The sequence below is a fragment of the Mesoplodon mirus genome (assembly GCF_964341445.2).
Source record: "Mesoplodon mirus genome assembly, chromosome: 13".
Taxonomy (NCBI): domain Eukaryota; kingdom Metazoa; phylum Chordata; class Mammalia; order Artiodactyla; family Ziphiidae; genus Mesoplodon; species Mesoplodon mirus.
In genome coordinates, this window is record NC_138989.1 from 65,663,055 (window position 1) to 65,683,580 (window position 20,526).

The 20,526-nt window shown below is 39.4% G+C and overlaps 1 protein-coding gene across 2 annotated transcripts in view; it reads right to left on the reverse strand.

The window, feature by feature from the left end:
- DYM (dymeclin) overlaps nt 1–20,526 on the reverse strand; it is a 378,609-nt gene that overhangs the window by 353,921 nt on the left and 4,162 nt on the right. Inside the window, exons 2-3 of one of the 2 annotated variants that reach the window (XM_082641321.1) lie at nt 11,208–11,521; nt 2,767–2,958 (exon numbers count right to left, since the gene is read on the reverse strand). In XM_082641321.1, coding sequence (XP_082497447.1) covers nt 2,767–2,906 — 140 coding nt within the window. In that variant the 5' untranslated portion in view covers nt 2,907–2,958; nt 11,208–11,521. The remainder of the gene's footprint in view (nt 1–2,766; nt 2,959–11,207; nt 11,522–20,526) is intronic. The other variant, XM_082641320.1, reaches the window with a different exon arrangement.

Genomic DNA, 20,526 nt, shown 5'->3' on the forward strand with positions numbered 1-20,526 from the left:
TTTGCATAAATCAAGTACACGTACACACACACACACACACACACACACACACACATCTTCCTTCCCTTCTTCAGAGTACTTTAGCTATTATTAGTTTTTTTCTTTCCCATGCAAATTTTAGAATGAGCTTATCAAGATCTCCTCACCCACCCCCCAAAAAAGCTGTTGGAATTTTAATTGGAATTGCCTTCAATCTACAGGTCAATTTGGAAAGAACTGACACTTTTAAAATTCTTAATCCTTAAACATGGTATACATCACCATTTAGTTAAGTCTTCTTTAATGTCTTTTGGAAGAGCATATATAGATTGTACTACAGTTTACATAAGTGAAAAGAAAATTTATTTTGGATAATAAATAATGTTCTCTTTATATGCCCTTTTTTCTCTAAGTCTTATTACTACATGAACAGTGATACTCAATGACAATTCCTTCAGGATTAACAAAATGGTTTCAAAACTTGCTGACACTACAGCTCATCTCCAGTTTGACCTCTCCCACCAATCCACAACCACCTTTAATTTTCCAAGGATCTCAGAAGCAGTAGTATGTATCCACTTCCCATAATATACAACTAATCCACATAATCACAAAAACTGCAAACTAAGCCAACCTTGTAAAGTCCAATCCAACTATACCCAAAAGTCAGAAATTAAAATGTATTGCCAAAATATATAAACAATTCACAAAAAGGAAATACCAATAATCCTTAATCCTTAAACTTATAAAAATAAACATAACCTTGATTGTTAAAGGACCACAACACACATACATACACATATATTTTATTTACATAGATCAATATTTATATATTTTTTTAATTCATACTCAAAAGAGAGAGACAGCCCTTCCAACCCTGGGGTCAGGGGAAAGGGGAAATACAGACTTATTTGTCACTATTACACCATTTTCGTTACTGAAAATCAGTAGAGGAAAAGAATTCAGTGCTTACCCTTATTAATAATGTAACAAAAACTATGTTTTATATATCCTAATTCATGAAAGCACTACTTCACAGGAGAATTCCAGTTAATATATGTACAAGAAATGACCAAATTAAAAATACTACCATTTTGGAATCTCTTATGAAACAGGTGATTCAGACCAAAATCATCAATGGATGTTAAAACACACTCAAACCTCTGATCAGTCTTAGCATGATAACTGATATAAACCCACACATTTTCTGTAACCTAATGAAATACAATATAAGGTACCTAGCATCACTTATGAAATACTCTTACCAAAAATGTTTAACCCAAATTTTATCAAGCCTTTAAATCTGATGTCCAATTTATAGAAAATACAGTAAATAAAAAAACAAAATATGAGAAGCAATCAGGTAGGTCTAGAAGGTGGAACATTCTACAGAAAAACTGACCCAGTTTGTTAAAAGAAAAAAAAAAAGGAACGGCATAGGGAAAAAAATAGTGGCAGGAGTTGGGGAGTACATACCTCTATTCGAGACTAAAGACAGAAGAAATGTAACTACCTTATTGCAGTGTATTGCAATGCAATGTATACACCTTACTTATTTCCTAATTGTAACAAATTAACTACAAAACAACTAGGGAAATTTGAAAATGGACTGGGTAAGAGGAATTATTGTTAACTTTGTAAGGTGTGATAATGGTATTACAGTTATAAAAGAAAATGTCCATATTTTAATTTACTTTAAAAAACCCTAAAAAATAGATGAAGCAAATATGGAAATAATCCAAATGGCTATTAACTGATGAATGGATACAGAAAAGATGGTATATTCATACAAGGGAATCTCACTCAGAAATAAAAAGGAATGAAATATTGATACATGCTATAACATATCACAGTCAAAGATTCCAGGGACTAGGACACAGGTATCTTTAGGGGGCCATTATTCAGTCTATCATAATAAAGCTGTTAAAAACAAATAAATAAAAATGTTTAAAATCTAGATACTGAGTAATGGGAATTCAATATTCTAGTCACTCTACATAATTATGTGTCTGTCAGTTTTTACAATAAAGAGTTAAAAATGAGATATTGGTTTTCACCTACCAAATTGACAAAGGCCAAAGAATCTAAAAATGCATTAAATTGACAAACGGGTGGGGAAGCAGACCTTCTCATACATTGCTGGTAGGAGTATTAATTGGTATAACTTCCATGGAGCAGTTTGGCAAATTACAAATGCACATATACTTTGACCCAGCAATGCTACTTTGAGGAATTTATACTGGAGAATTATTTGTATGCTTGAAAAATTATGTATGCAGTATTATCTGTTATAAGAAGAAACTGGAAACAATCTAAATGTCTACCAATAAAAAATCGATTTCATATAATCTATGCACACTCTGCAGTCATTTAAAAGAATAAGGCAGTTGCATATATGCATATACATATGTTTTACTTAACTGTGGGGAAAAAAAGCAAGGGACAGCAAGCAAAAACGAAAAACAAAGGTATGTGTAGTATGCTACCATTTGTGTTTAAACAGTTTTGTAAAACTACATGAAATAATATGGTTTTACTATCTCTGGAAGCATTCAAAAGAAACTGCTACCAGGAACTATCTCTGGGCAAGGGACGTGGCTGAGTGGGGGAAAGGAAAGAGAAAAACATTTCCTCCTTTCATACCTTTTGAATTTTCTACTGGTACATGTACAACAAATGGAGGGACAGACAGATCATTAAAATAAAAAAATTTTTTTTTAAATCAGCATACCACACAAGCTTATGTGGCCCTTGATACAAATTTTCAAATTCCAAGTACACTCTTACCTGCTAGTTGGTGCAGGGAAAGAAAATGACAGTAGCTGATTCCAGAACGGGTCATTCTCAGAGACAGATTCTGTGCCTGATAACCTTTTTAAGTACTCATTTTTAGGAAGATCACCAATTCTGCTGCTATTCGATCCCATCTTTTAATCTGGTAGATAACTTGTCCTTAAACCTTCATTTCCACAAGACAATCTATAAAGAATGAAAAGAAATTTCAAACGTGTTCAAAATAATCATCATACTTTTCTTACCCCTGACCTAAATGTAAGAAACTCTAAACTTAGTAAAAGGAATCATACCTCTCTTTATTTTTAAATATATTGGACATCAAATACAAAGTTACAAAGTGAAAAATGAGGCTAAAATCTGTCTTAGCCAACTTAACACAAAATCCCAATCTATACTTGTAGATCTTAGAATGGGCATATCTTTGCCCAAGAAAATGTCTCAAAGCAAATTCATAACAATGATAACTGACTAAAAAATAGTCTAAAACAATGGTGCTACAGAAATAGAGACTGGATGGCTTGAATGTGCTAAGGGCAGAAAATTATTCAAGTAGTTACCATGTGCTACCTACACTTAAGGAGAGAATGAGGACTGAAGTGAGTTACCGGCTTAAAGTGAAAGGGCTCCCAATTCCAAAGGAGTCACAGACAGTGCCTCTCTCATCCTGCTGTAATGCACATATATTTTTTGCTGGCATTCTTAGTCTCCTAAACCATGAGCTGCTGTGTTTTGCTGGGTTTTTTTTTTTTTAAATAAGAACTATCTTATTCATCTTTCTAGATGTCTACATTAGCATATAACAGGCATTCTCTAAACAGCATTATGTTGAAGGAAGGAATGAGTATAAATAAATTATTACTGTCTTCAGTATTTGTTGTGCTTGGTCATGAAGGGGAAAACTAACAGATCAGTTACAAAATGAATCACAGTCTTCATCAAATTGCACTTAACATAGTTCAAGATCATGTTTTATCTCAACTTGTTCAGAAAAAGTCTCTCACTGACAATAAAATAATGAATAATAAATTAAACTAAATTAAAATTACCATCACAGAGACTTCCCTTGTAGCGCAGTGGTTAAGAATCCACCTGCCAATACAGGGGACATGGGTTCGAGCCCTGGTCCGGGAAGATCCCACATGCCGCGGAGCAACTAAGCCCGTGCGCCACAACTACTGAACCTGCACTCTAGAGCCCGCGAACCACAACTACTGAAGCCCGTGCGCCTAGAGCCCGAGCTCCACCACAAGAGAAGCCACTGCAATGAGAAGACCACACACAACACAAAGAGTAGCCCCCGCTCACCACGACTAGAGAATGCCCGCGCACAGCAACAAAGACCCAATGCAGCCAATAATTAATTAATTAATTTTTTTTTAAAAAAGGTTTACCATCACAATGAAAGGAAACTACACAGGTTCGGTGGCTAAAGGAAGCTTGGGTTACAAGAGAATTTACATTAGTAATGACTTACTTTCTCACCTACGTCCCTCCTCATTCCACAAAGACATCAAAGCCAAGATCAGAATTTGGAAGCACGTCTTCCACATTCCCTCTGGAACTCTGGGACTGGCTTGAGCTGCTTATCTAAGGACATGAGGCTTCCCCAATGCACATGGACAGCTGGGCCTTCTGAATATGAGTGGGAAATACTGATCTGGCTTCTTATCACCTGCCCCTGAACTCAAGGCCACACACTACTTTCCTCCTCCTTAATCATGGGGACAGGGACCCCAACACTAGCTGACTCCAACTCAGGCTTCATATCAAGCCAACAGTCAATCATAACTCTAGATTTCAGTTTAATGTCTCAAGTAATTATTGAGCCCAATTAGAAAATGCTATAAAGAAATATTCTGAAATATATAAAGTCCTTACTTGTCATACCCTATTCCAAAGCTACTTTATACCTTTTAAGCTATTTAAAATTAAAAATTTTAATATCTTAGCAATGAGATATAATACACTAGTGAAAATGAATTAACTAGAGCTACAATTACCAACATGGACACATCTCAAAAACAAATTATTTTTTAAAGAAAGCGATAGAGGGACTTCTCTGGTGGTCCAGCGGTTAAGAATCCGCCTTACAATGCAGGGGACGAGGGTTCGATCCCTGGTCAGGGAACTAGGATACCACATGCTGCGGGGCAACTAAGCCCGTGTGCCACGACTACCGAGCTCACACACCTCAACTAGAGCCTGCGTGCCGCAAACTACAGAGCCCACGTGCCCTGCAGCCTGTGCACCACAAAGAGAGAAGAGAAAAACCCGCACACCACAAATGGAGAGAACCCTGCTCACCACAAAAAAGAGCCCGCGCACCACAATGAAAGATCCCGCCTGCCTCAACGAAGATTCCGCATGCCGCAACTAAGACCCGACACAACCAAAAATAAATATAAATAAATAATAAGTAAATCTTTTTTTAAAAAAGTAAAGAGATGGAAAAAGGTATACCATGCTAACACTAATCAAAAGAAAGCAGGAAGAGTTTTATTAATTTTAGATACAGCCAACTTCAGAGCAAGGAAACTTATCAGGGATAAAGGCCATTATATAATGATAAAGGAGTCAGTTCTCCAAGAAGACATAACAGTACTTACTGTGTATCCACCTAACAACAGGCCATCAAACTACGTGAGGCAAAAACCAACAGAACTGCAAGGAGGAAACAATGAATCCACTATGATAGCTGGAGATTTGCACGCTCCACTATCAGAAACGGTCAGATCCAATAGGCAGAAAATCAGTAAGGATAAAGCTGATGTCAACACCACCATCAATCAACTGGATATAACTGACATTTTTAGCTGCTTCATCCAACAACTGCAGAACATACATTCTTCTCAAGCTCACATTAAATATTCACCAAGATAGACCACATTCTGGGCCATACAACACATCTTAAATTTAAAGAAGAGAAATTATAAAATGCTTTGAGTGCCCAAAACCAATAAGCTGGGGATAGAGAAGCAAATCAGAGGGCCCCATGAGGAACGATTCGGACAAATGCAGAATACAGGTGATGAGCAAGCTCATTTGTGGGACTGGAAAAGTTCTGAATCCTCATTGTGGTAGTGGTTACCTGAATCTATACATTTGATAAAATTTCACAGAACTATACGCACAAAAGAAAAAAAAAATGAGTCCATGTAAAAAGTGGAGAAATCCTAGTATAGTCTGCAGCCTATTCTGTGCTGCCAATATAAGTTTCCTAGTTTTGATAATGTACTATAGTTATATTAACCTTAGGGAAAGCTGGGTGAAAGGTACATGGAATTTCTCCACACTATTTTTGCAACTTTTTATGAGTCTACAATTATTTCAAAATAAAGGTTTTTAAAATAAAAACAAAATCAAACCCCAAAATCAAATCTATATGTCCATGAAAGGTGCCAACAAATCAGACTAACAGCTATTTTCTATCACAACCACTAAGTTTATTTTTACATATTAAATTAATTCATCACCTATATTATCACATGGTGAGATGATTAGGATCTCACATTTATTTTACTTGGTGTCCTGGAATGTTCTTTCACTTAGTTTCCCCAAATAAACTCTTTCTTTCAAATCTTATTCGAAACTGAACTTTTTCAATGAAAGCAAAATAAGTCATGGTCGTGTAGGGATTCCACACTAACTTCATAACTTGGGAGTATACAACAGATTTTGCCCTCCACCACCTACTTACAGGAACTATTTCCTTTTTATCAAACCTTCCAAATTATTTTATTTGTCTAATAATCCCTGCAATTCTTGAATATGCCCCAAAGAAATTTTTTAAGAACAAACAAAAAAGACAGCCACAACTTGTTTATAAGTCCTCTGTTTATCGGGGGGACCCATGCTAATTAGCAGTTAGCACTGTGGGCCTAACAACAGTTTATTGGATAAACACCTAAATGTGTGGATCAAAATGGTTAGTTAAGAGAGTGCCGGGTTACTGGCAATAAGCACTTTAATTATGGTTTCCCTTGGCTCTGCCATGGACTCAATTTCCTTTCTCTTTGCTTCATTAAAATTAACAGAATAAAAATGACACCAGATAAAAAGAAATGAGAATCAGAGCAAATTGTTCTCAATTAAACAAACCAGTATTTTACTTTTCTTGTGGTGCCTTAAAAGCAATCAATGAAAAATTTACTTTGGGAGTTTAATAAGGTCCGTAAATGCTGAATTTTCAAAAGAACAGAATTCCATCCCACCTCTCCTAAATAAGGCAACAATGAGACTATCACAGTGTCTATTAATGAAAATTTAAGTCAGACTTGATTTATTTATACTTTATTTTTTTAATCAGTAATGCACCTGGTACAAAATACAAAGGGTTCAAAGGGTATAGAGTGAAAAGTCTCTCTCCCATCCCTTCTCCTAACCATCTGGTTTCTCAACTCAGAGAAAATATTACTGGTTGCTTGGATATCATCCCACAGATTTTCTATGTATATACAAACACATATTTTCTCCTTTTTACACAAACCATAACACCCTATATATGACTCTTTACTTTGCTTTTCCCAGTTAATATATACTAGAAATCATTACATATATGTATATAAAGCACTTCATTTATTTTTATAACTCTAACATTCCAGTTTTTCATTCCATAAATCCCGTATCAATGGACATTTAAGTAGCTTATGATCTTTTGCTATTACAAATCGTTCTCCAATAAGTATCTGGTACATATTTCACATGTGTATCAGTATATAGGTAAAATAAATCCAGGGAAACAGAATTGCTGGGTCAAAGATTATGTGCATTTCTAACGTTGGTAGATACTGCTGAAGAGTAGCAGAATATGCCACCTCAAAATCTGCCACTTTGCCACGTTATTTTGAGCTGTAGAACCTTGAAAAATAGCAAATGCAGGGTGAGGCCTTCTCTGAACTCTCCTTATCTGCCTAAAGACAGATTCTCCAAAAGGAACTCCATTATCATAAATCATAAATTAAGCAGTTTCATCAACCAGGGAAGACTGACTCTTATCACAAGAGCGCCTAGAAGTTGACACAACACTGAGACTAACTTTGTCACAAATAATCATACCTCTCATCTATTCTTCTAAGGCCCATTCATCTTTCCTAAAAATCATTTACTCTCCCTTAAGAGGCCTACGTTCCCCTTCCCCTTTCCCTATTAAGATGGTATTAAACTGAATTCTAAGCCAGTCATTTTTCCCTAGGTATCTCCCATGTATACATGAGGTACACATGTGAATAAACTTCTGTTTTTCTCCTGTTGATCTTTTATCACAGTTAAGAGCTCAGAAGGGTAGACGGAAAATTATTTTTCCTCCCCTACACTGCCTAGCTGCCTCCTTTAGAGGTTGCCAACTTCCACTCCCTTCAGCAATGCCTGTTTCTCCACACCACAGCCACCACTGTTTAATCAAACTTTTTCATCTTTGCCAACTGACACATGAAAATAGTTTACAATATGGTTTTAATTTGCATTTCATTTCTCTTGTTGTGAATGAGGCCATCACCTCTTCATATCCTTTGTCTATTTTCTATTGATTTATAGGAAATAAATTCTATTTTCAAAACTGCTAGGATAGACCACAAAGTACTAAAATAACTGCTCAATCCAGGACCAGTATGAAACCTTTCTAAAACAATATGAATAAAGCCTGTCAGCTATAAGAAGACACTGAACAGAATATTAACAAGGAAAACCAAGACAGCCAACTGAGCACAAAATGCAATGCCTCCTTCCCCTCTTTTCCTCACCTAACCCTAAAATAATGCAAAAAAATTTTGTCAATTATTACACAGACATGCTCAAAAATTCACAGGAAACCAGAAGCTGTGAGAAATCCCCATAAAATGTAAAACAGCTGGAGACGGTCTGAAAAGGAAAGTGACATCCAGGGCAGGCTCAAGAGTCTTCAATCAAGGGCACCAAGAGTGGAACAGCAACCCCAGTCCAGAAGCAGTTGGCCAGAAAAGGGCCGGAGCCCAGGGGCAACAGACCTGGCTAGGACACCCTGCCCAGTCACCCCTGCCCTCACTCCATTAGGCAGCAACAACAGGGTACTATCTGCTGAGAACAGAGAGTGAAAGCAGCACCCAAGGCAGCTGCAATGCCAAGGAGGAACAAGCTCAGCCCAGCAAAGACAACTAGCCACTGAGGTACTCCTGCCAGAAAGTTCCATCTGCTCCCACCCTCGCAGAAAGCAAAGTAGAAAACTGAGGCCCAGTAGCACCTCTTCTGCATCTGATTCATGCCAAGGATTTCAAACACACACACACACACACACACACACACACACACACACACTTGCACTCAATGTATTTGGAACTCCCAACACACTTACCAATGAAAACCACAATAAAATGGAACTTGAAAACCCCACTATCCAATCACCCCACCTCCTAATAGTCCTAATGCTCTTCCCTCTCACTGTGCATCAGAAGACTTCCTGGCTTTCAGCTCTTTTTTCTCTCAATGTTTCAAAAACTGAGCCTCTCTCCTGGTTTCACCAGTGCCTTCCACGATATTATTAATACTTTCAAACCTCTCCTAGTCCCAACCTCTGACTGGAATGCCAGTTCTATCAATATGCCTAAAACAGGAATTTTTTTTAACTTAAGGGTAATATAATATATATAATATAAACAATTATATATATATATATTAATTATAATATGTAACATACAAAAATTTATACATATATATCCAGTAATTTCGTGGATAACAATGTTCCTTACATAAATCTATACTAGAAATAAGCAGTGTGCAACTGCTGATGCTTTTAGCAGTACTTTTCAAAAGACCTATCTTTAAGGCAATGTAGTGAATAATTCAATCTTAACGTGTGTAAAACTGATTCCACCCTCCCTCCCAAAACCAGTCTTCCCTCTCACCTTCCCACCACTCACCTAAAGTTTGCATTATGTAAAAACTACCTTTAAATGTTATGTTTTTGTCGTATATATGACACATCTCCCAAGGTAGATTATTCCTCCTTATGACTAAGTAACCTACAACACACTGCTGAAGAGATATTACTCAAAAAAATACTTATTGAAATAGCCAAGGTCCCATAGCTAATAAATATATGAAAAGATCTTCAGTATAAATGAGGAATAAAATATGCTAATTAAAACAGTAAGGTATGATTTTTACCAATATGATTAGCAAAGGTTAAGAAAAACCTTAATAGCAGTTGTGAGAGTAATAAGGAAACAGGCATCCCCACCATTAGTGTGTAGGTATTTGGCAACACCTGTCAAAATGTTAAGTGTGCCAACAATTTTGGTTTTAGAAATTCATCTCACAGGTAAACTCATACAAGTTGACAAGTTCTATACATACAGATGTTAATCACTATTTGGAATAGCAAATACACAAAATAACCTAAATGACCATCATCTGGAGATTAACTACAGTATGGAATAAGCATATAATGCAATACAATGTAGCCACTGAAAAGAATGAGGTAGATCTTATGTGTTAACATGTAAAGATATCCCAAATACCACAAGTAAAAACAAACACAAAGACACAGAACAGCTCATATAGTAAAATCCCATTAGTTTAAATAAACATGTAAATTCTTATATACGCCTAGATAATTTCTGGAAGGAAACATAAGCAACGATCCAAGACTGGTTCCCTCTGAAGAATGGGAATGGAAATCTGGAGGGAAGGGACTTTTCACTTTATGTCCTTCTGTACTGCTTGACTTTTTTTTAAACCAGAAAGATGTTGCAATTTACAGTTAAAAAAAATACCTTAAATAAATGGGATTGTTCTCTTTACCTGCTCTCCTTCAGGAAGGCTCTGAATGTACTTCTGGCTTGTGCTTGAAACTCTCTGTGAGTGACCCCAGAATTAATATTTTGTCTTGACTTCTCAGTCAAAAATCTAAGCATAAATCTCTACATATTGAACATAACAACTGATGTCGTATTATCATCATAAATTTTAAAATAGAATTTAACATTTGTCCCCCAAAACAAGCAACCCTTCCAAAAGTCACTATTCCTATCAACGTCATCAGCATTCTTGGGTCAAGTTACCTCACTCACGTACCCAAGCATACATTCCACACATGCCTATTACACACTTACTATAAATGTAGGTGTTATGATGGCTACCGGAAATGCAAAAATGAATAAAACCAGGTCCCTGCCATAAATGGACTCAGATCCTGGAGACACGAACATGTCAATAAATTATTATAACACATTTGGTAAGTGTTACACTGGAGTTATTACAAGAATCCGTGGAAAGACACAGGAGCATCTGAGGCAGAAGAACCACACATGCAACGCTGCTATTAGCAGATTTATCTACACAGTCTAAAGGCTTTAAACTCACTGATTCACTTAGTCCCCCTTAACAACTCGGAGAAGTAGGCACAGTTTTCTCAGTTTACAGATGAGGAAACTAAGGCACAGACAGGTTAAGTAACTTACCAAATTCATGAGGTCCCAGAGATAATAAGTGGAAAAGTCAGGATTTGAAGCCAGGCAATCTAATTCCAGAGTCCCTGGTCTGTACCACTTTACTAGGGTGACTCTCCAATGACATCAACAAGTCCTGTGGGTTCTTCTACAATACCCACAATTCTACATATCAACTTTTAAGCCCATCTCTTTATCTTCCTGCTGCTTCCATGCTGGACCAGGCTTCTACAATCTCACGTGATTCAGTGCAACGGTATCCTGATTTCTTTGCTCCCAATCTCTCCAATTCGATTCACCCTGCACACTCCACTACTACATTAATCCTTAAAAAAAAAAAAAACAAAGGAAATTCAGTCCAGCATCAAAATTAAGACCAAAGGTTCTGGGCTTGCTTGGTGGCACAGTGGTTAAGAATCCGCCTGCCGATGCAGGGGACACGGGTTCGAGCCCTGGTCCGGGAAGATCCCACATGCTGCGGAGCAACTAAGCCCGTGCGCCACAACTACTGAGCCTGCGCTCTAGAGCCCACGAGCCACAACTACTGAGCCTGTGTGCCACAACCACTGAAGCCCACGTGCCTAGAGCCCGAGCTCCACAAGAGAAGCCTCCACAATGAGAAGCCCGCACACCTCAACGAAGAGTAGCCCCTGCTCGCCACAACTAGATAAAGCCCGCACACAGCAACGAAGACCCAGCGCAGCCAAAAACATAAATATATACATACATACATACATACATACATACCAAAGGTTCTAGTATGAGACAGACCCTGCTAAGTCTGTGTAGACTCAGCCTGAATCTCCATTTACCACTTATCAAACCCTACTGCATAATGAGAAAAAAAACACTACTTACAACTCATAAACATTTTCTGAGGATGAAGCAAGATGACACATGCAAAGCACTCAGTAAAGGACCTGGCACAGGGCATGTTTAGCCAAATAAAAGGTCAAATATAATCTATTTTTAATATTTGTGAAGTTACCACTTCCATCATTTTACTTCACCAGCTCAAAAATATTCAATGATTCTTCATTACATGAAAAGCCAAATACTGACATTCAAGACCCTCCACAGTCTGAAAGCTCGCTTTCCAATTTTATTTCCAACTGTCCTCCAAACCAGTAGTTCTCAAACTTCAAGGTACATAAAAAACACCTGTGGAGCATGTGGATAAAAATGCGAATGCTTACGCCTCAAAGATTCAGAATGTCAGGCCAGAGCCCAGGCATCTGCATTTTCTAAAAAGCATTCGCAGTGATTTTGATACAAATTGTGTGTGAACCTCAATTTGCAAATAAGTACCAGAACAACGTAAGGCAAGCCACGTCCTCAACCCCTAGCATGCTCTCCCACCCCTCTGCTCCTGTTCACACCTGCCCCCCGCCACACACCTGTCCCACAGCACCTGAAACCCTACTCACTAAGCATCGTGTGAGCGCTCCTTTTTCTCTACAGTCCTAGAGCACTCATTATCTTCACCATTCATTTAGAATTTAACTACCCTTCTGATAATGCCTTGTTTTGCTGTCTGACTTATACTGCTATTTAACACTTCAGATCAATTATTCCAAGTCGATTTTACTATCATGAGTGAAAAGAACACTATGAACAAGAAATGATATGCTCAATATTTTGTATTTAATTTGTGAAATATCTGATATATACGTAAAATAAATCTCCTTCCTCTTCTATATGTACTGATTCACTGTCTCCTGATTTAATGTATCTTAGCTGGAAAGTAAACATAAGTGGATCTGAAAATCCATGATAACCAAATTCTGTCTTAACACCGTCAAAATATACAAATAACACCCTAGTGCACTTTGTCCTAACTTAAGTTGAGACTCCATAAATCATAAACTATATTCCAGAATCGCCTGAATGTATATATGTGTGTGTACACACACAAACATACACACACACACATCTGTACCCAACAAACTTTAAAGTGAAACCTCATCATTGAAACAGGAGTCCAGAGAAATAGTGGGCAGTGATCACTGGCCAAAGGACGTGTTAAACACCACAGGTGCCATCAGTCCAAGTAATGGAACATTCTCTAAAAGGTCACTATGTTCCAAGTGCTATATTAAGTAAGTACAGTTGGGTATTCCATGGCAGTGAAATGAAAGCAATGAAAATAAAAAGATGTAAGCCCACAAGTATAAGATCAGAGGAGGTGTGAAAGATGGAAAGGTGACAGAGTGCTAGTAACTGAACTGGCGGAGCTGAGGATGCCCCCAACATACCTGCCTGCCACAGGAGACCCTAACAAGAAGCAAGCCAATCCACCCCATGGAACCCTGGGAAGGTGAAAGAACTGGGGAAAAGCACCATGAATGACTGGGCAAGGCAGGGGGCTCAAGTCTGTGAGTCTTTCCACCCGAGTAGGAAACCACGTATGTGCACTCTGAAGAAATCTGAATGAAGAGACCCTGGACTCCGAAGCCAAGGTTGGAGAGAGTAATGAGGCAGAGGATAAAAACAGGGGAATGGGCTTCCCTGGTGGCGCAGTGGTTGAGAGTCCGCCTGCCGATGCAGGGGACGCAGGTTCGTGCCCCGGTCTGGGAAGATCCCACATGCCGCGGAGCGGCTGGGCCCGTGAGCCATGGCCGCTGAGCCTGCGCGTCCGGAGCCTGTGCTCCGCAACGGGAGAGGCCACAGCAGTGAGAGGCCCGCGTACCACACACAAAAAAAACGGGAATAAAGTTGAAGTCTGCCTGCTGCACAGATACACAGTGGGTTTCCCAGCCTCCAAAGCAGGAGACTGGAGGGTTCTTCCCAAGAGAAAATGAAGGGGGAACCATGGAAAAGATACAGACATTTGGGATTCTCCCCATTTAAAAAGCTGGCTTGGGCTTCCCTGGTGGCGCAGTGGTTGGGAGTCCGTCTGCCGATGCAGGGGACGTGGGTTCGTGCCCCGGTCCGGGAAGATCCCACACGCCGCAGAGCGGCTGGGCCCGTGAGCCATGGCCACTGGGCCTGTGGGTCCGGAGCCTGTGCTCCGCAACGGGAGAGGCCACAGCAGTGAGAGGCCCGCGTACCGCAAAAAAAAAAAAAAAAAAAAGCTGGCTTGCCACCTATAGCAATGCCCACCACTCAGCAAAATCCACTCACACGCAGAGCTTTCAAGCAATACTGGGAGTCTCAATCTTAAGAGTGGTCCACCAAAAACGATTAGACTTGTGAGGAAAACCTCCGATGTGAAATAAAGAAACCAAAAGAAACCAAAGAAATTAATCAGAAAACAGGTGATTCTAAGAAAAAAAATTATAAACTAATATCCTCAGGGAGATAATAAAAAAAATAATAATAACAACTGCAAACATTTAGACAGCCTACTATGTCCCTGGGTCCTATTCAAAGTGCTTGACACATATTGAGTCGTTTAATCCGCACCGGGTTAGCAACTATGACCCAAGGGCTAAATCAAATCTGCTGCATGAAGAATGGTTTTTACATTTTTAACTGGTCAAGAAAAATCAGTATTTTGTGACACATGGAAATCATATGAAATTAAAACTTCAGTGTCTACAAGTTTTATTAGAACACAGCCATGGTTATTTATTTACACACTAAAGCTGCTTTCGTGATACAACAGCAGAGCTGAGTAGTTACAACAGAGACTATATGTGGTGCGTTCATCCTGTGTGGTGCGTTCATCCCTTTATACTGCTGCTCAGTGCACTACAAATCTCAGGGACACGTGACAATGACAGCATTTCAAGTGTCAGTCATATTGCCATACTTCGACATTTTTAATTACCAGTAAATATCTCTCATATCAAAACAAGAACAAAGGGAAATTTCCCTGGTGGTCCAGTGGTTAGGACTCTGTGGTTCCACTGCTGGGGCCTGGGTTCGATCCCTGGTCGGGGAACTAAGATCCCGCAAGCCCCAAGGCGCGGCCAAAAAAAAAAAAGAACAAAGTAGACTCTGATGTCACACTTATAAGTCACAGTGGAGTGTACATTTTTTTTATCTAATTAGATGTCGAAGTATTATGTTTATCATGTAATATCATCGTAGCTATGTCAGAAGAATACAAGACAGGCAGACATTACCAACTAAGGTAATAACATGACATGCTCTACCACACAGCACTCACTCCCAACTCATCAGAGCAACAATCAGGAAAATTAGAAAATTTAAAACAAGGCATTTCATCACAATCAAAATGTCTTCCCAAAAATAAAAAATGAAAATGAGGCTACAACCAGAGTAAGATTCTGAATGGCTCATTTGTTAACCAAGCAAGGAAAGTCATTTACCAATCATGATTTTTTTTTTTTTTTTTTGTGGTATGCGGGCCTCTAACTGTTGTGGCCTCTCCCGTTGCAGAGCGCAGGCTCCGGATGCGCAGGCTCAGCGGCCATGGCTCACGGGCCCAGCCGCTCCGTGGCATGTGGGATCTTCCCAGACCGGGGCACAAACCCGTGTCCCCTGCATCGGCAGGCGGATTCTCAACCACTGTGCCACCAGGGAAGCCCACCAATCATGATTTAAATTGTGTTTGATTACAGCAGACAAAGAAGTGTGTCCAGAGAAAATAAAACATCTTTAAGACCTGTCTCTCAGTGAAAATAATTGCTCCAAGAACAGCCTGTAAGGAACAATTACAGCCATGAATGTTTTCCAAATTGGTTGGGAAAATACTAATTCAGTACAACCTGAAGTGGCATCTGCTAAGATGAATAACGACAGATGGTGGTAAACATGTGTGGAGCAGGAAAAAGCTTAGCTGGACAAGTTTACAAACCTTGTGAAAATGCAAGGTGTTTACAAAATTTTATTTTACTTTGCAAAACATACTTTTTTACAAAAATATGTTATTTATGTTAACATGTGGATTTATTATTTCTATTTTTAAGTAAATTACATAAATATTTATTAAATGCAAGGTGTTTATAGCCTACAGTGTTCATTATGCTATCTATCAGTAGGTACTCTGCATAAAAATATTTGAATCTATGATGTGTTATTGAACCAGCAGTGTCAACAGCCAACTTCATCCACTCTCATGAACTTAACTATCAGTTCCATAAAATTTTTCTCAGAAATAAAAACTGAATATCTTGATATGTTCTACCACACAACAATACAATGGCTCAGCAATGGTATAGTTTTATTTAAATTTTTCAAGCTCAGGGTTGAGACTGAAATTGTTCTGAACAAGAAGAATCCCCTCAACCACTGTTACTGGACACTGAATGGCTTTGGAAATTAGTTTTTGCTGCAGATTTGATAATATTTCTCAATGAATTCAACCTAAAATTAGAAGGCCAACAGCACTTAAAAATCTGTAAAACCTATACTGAGGTAAAGTCATTTCAAGGACAACTGACATTGTTTGAATCATAGGTAATGTCAAGCTGCTTTATACACTTTTTTTTTTTTTTTTTGTGGTACGCGGGCCTCTCACTGTTGTGGCCTCTCCCGTTGTGGAGCACAGGCTCCGGACACGCGGGCCCAGCGGCCACAGCTCATGGGCCCAACCGCTCCGCAGCATGTGGGATCTTCCCGGACCGGGGCACGAACCCGTGTCCCCTGCATCAGCAGGCGGACTCTCAACCACTGCACCACCAGGGAAGCCCCTTTATACACTTTTGATGCTGTCAAAACTCAAAATAAGACTCGAGACCTCCACACATGTATGCAGTAGGTATATTTTCCAAAGTCAAACTACAGTTCCAACAGCATTTTTCAGACCTCAGTGCAAGTACAAAAGTACTTTCCACATTTCAAAAACCATTTAACTGTGCAACAAGGAGTTCTACGTGGTCCTCAATTGGAAGTGATTAGTCGGTAATAGAATGATTTGCTAAAGGGTAAATATGAGAAATGAATCTAACATAATTCTATAGATGCCTTCCAAGCAATAAATACGCTCTATTAAAACCACTGGGGGAATTTCCTGGTGGTCCAGTGGTTAAGACTCGGGCTTTCACTGCAGTGGACACGGGTTTAATCCCTGGTCAGGGAACTAAGATCTCACAAGCCGCACAGTTCAGCCAAAAAAAAAAAAAAATGTTCATAGATTGATATCAGTATTTGGCAATACTTATCTATGTAAAAAGATATATTCAAAGGTGAAATACATTAAATCTCATTACAAATCAGCATTGAACAGGAACATTTATGATCAATTTTGATGATAGGAAACAGTAACTTTAAACTCCAATTAAGTAAAATGTTATCCCTTCTCCCCCAAAACAGATTTCATTCCTCTCATCAGCAAACCTATATTACCAAAAAAAGAGTTCTCAACCATTATTAGTATTGTATTTTTAATTTCATCGATTAAAAAACTTGAGTAAGGGCTTCCCTGGTGGCGCAGTGGTTGAGAGTCTGCCTGCTGATGCAGGGGACACGGGTTCATGCCCCGGTCCGGGAAGATCCCACATGCCGCGGAGTGGCTAGGCCCGTGAGCCATGGCCTCTGAGCCTGCGCGTCCGGAGCCTGTGCTCCACAACAGGAGAGGCCACAACAGTGAGAGGCCCACGTACCGCAAAAAAAAAAAAAAAAAAAACTTGAGGAAACTTTTTCTCCCTTGTTTTGCAAGTACATACAAAATATTCTTCATTTTGCCTCTGGGCCCACAAAGCCTAATTCTTACGATCTGGCCCTTTACACAAAATGTCTGCCAACCCTTGGCCTAGAAGAATAAACTGAGACAAAGAAAGGTTAAGCAACTTGCCCAAGACCAAGACTATAGAGTTAGAAAGTGACAGACCAGGTTTCAGGCTAAGGCAGTCTGGGTGCAGAAACCATGCTCTTAACCACTATACCACATTGTTCCCATGAACCAAGAACAAGATGTCAAGGAAATAATCAAAGAACAAGAAAAGAGGGCTTCCCTGGTGGCGCAGTGGTTGAGAGTCCGCCTGCCAATGCAGGGAACATGGGTTCGTGCCCCGGTCCGGGAAGATCCCACATGCCGCGGAACGGCTGGGCCCGTGAGCCATGGCTGCTGAGCCTGCGCGTCCGGAGCCTGTGCTCCGCAACGGGAGAGGCCACAACAGTGGGAGGCCCGCATACTGTAAAATAAATAAATAAATAAATAAAAGATACTTAAAACTAAAAACTGATTTAAAAATTCAATAGGCAGGAGAGACGACAAGGTCAAGGAAACACCCATAATCAAGAACAGGAAGACACATAGAAAACAGGAGACAGAAAATAAGACCCATTTAGAAGGTCTTAATAGATTAGTAACAGGAGTTCCAAACAGAAAGCACGAACAAAACAGAGGAGCATTAAGTTAAGACACTGTCAAGTCGGGAACTGTGAAGCTGTGAGACTGTACTTCACCTTCATTAACAAAGACAATGAAGCCTCTGGGAGGGGATGAAAAACAACTCACTGTCATGGCAACAGCAGTAGCCAGAGTAACATCTTGCATCAGTTTCCTGGGTCCCAATCCCCCAGGTCTTCCAAAGTATTTGGTAAAAATCAGTAATATGTTCACAGAAAAATAAAGCAAATAGGGCTGGGGGTGGGGAAACAAGGTAAACTCAGCTCAGCAGTGATATTTATGCAGTCAGGATAATGTAAACACTGAATTAATCAAGAATTCTTAAGTATCTATACTAAAAGGGCCGGAAGAGGGGGAGGAGGAGGAAGAGGACCTCATCTACCACAACAGGCATCAACAGGTATTACCTAAAATTGATAAATCACAAAATAGCCATTTAGACATATTACGTATAAACACAGTTAAAAGCAGTTATCTCTGGGAACCAGACTAAAAAGGATAGGTAAGGCAGGGTACTGCTGATCTTTTATAACATTATTATAAATTATTATATTTTCTAACAATTTGCAAATATTACTTTAAGTAGAAATATTAACTTTTAAATACATTGGAGAGAATGTGCTTTACTATTTCACAATCACTGATTCATATAACTCAATGTGCAAATATCAAAGAATAGTGCAGGGCTGAAAAAACAAACTAGCAATACCCAAGCTCCATCACACTGGTTATGTAAGCACAACGACTCCGTCAATATTTCCTGAGTGCCCACTATGTGGCCAGCACAATACCAAGACCCAACGTTAAAATTGTGATGGATAGAATTTATTTACAGTTGAGACACAAATAAAGCAACATGAAATTATAATATGGCAACTATTCAAGACTCAGTGAAAGCTTCCCAGAGGTCATGCCATAAAAGCTAAGACCTAGGACTTCCCTGGTGGTGCAGTGGGTAAGACTCTGTGCTCCCAATGCAGGGGGCCCGGGTTCGATCCCTGGTCAAGGAACTAGATCCCACATGCATGCTGCAACCAAGAGTTCACATGCCACAACTAAGGAGCCAGCGTGCTGCAATTAAGGAGGCCGCCTGTTGCAACTAAGACCCGGCACAACCAAATAAATAAATATTAAAAAAAAAAAAAAAAAAAAGCTAAGACCCGAAGGACTGGCCTGGTTGGGTGTGGGGTTAAGAAACTTTTCAAAGTAAGAGAGAAAAGCATGTGTGTAGGCCTAGGATTAGGAAAAACAGGCAGGGCCCATCCAAGGAGCTGAAAAAAGCTCAACATGGCTAGAGTAGGGAGGTAAGCAAAAAAAGCCAGAAAGCGAGCTGATGCCTGATAGGGACACTTACTAAAGGGCATGTCTTCTACTTTGCCCACTGTAACTATAAAATTGCATACATCACTCAGCCTTCTAGACCAGTGAACTCTTCCCCAATACACTGATGATTTCAAAATACCTAAGTCTAGTCCAGAACTGTCTTATGGGTGCCAGACCATTTATCTGACTACATGCCATACATTACTATATGGACCCAGAAATCAAGGGCCATATCCTAGAGATGACAGAGTAAGAAGCTGGGAAGGAGGCTGGGTCCCTGATGACAGCAGAGCCACCATACCAGCCCTGAATTGTCTACCTCTGGACTCCTCTTACATGAGAAACAAACTAGTAACATGTTCAAGCTAGCAACTGTATGTTACTCAGAGACAAACCTAATCTTAACTGACACAGGAGGCTTTGAAAGTATTGTAAGGTGGAGGGTTGCAAAAGGTATTTTGAAGGAATAATTGTCAAGATTCAGTGATTGACTTCAGGACTTCCCTGGTGGTCCAGTGGTTAAGACTCCGTGCTCCCAATGCAGGGCGCCTGGGTTCGATCCCTGGTCAGGGAACTAGATCCCACATGCATGCCACAACTAAGAGCCTGCATGCCGCAACTGAAGATCCCACATGCCACAACAAAGATCCCAAGTGCCGCAACTAAGACCTGGCACAGTCAAATAAATAAATAAATAAATATTTTAAAAAAAGATTCAGTGATTGACTCAATCTAAAAAAGAAACTT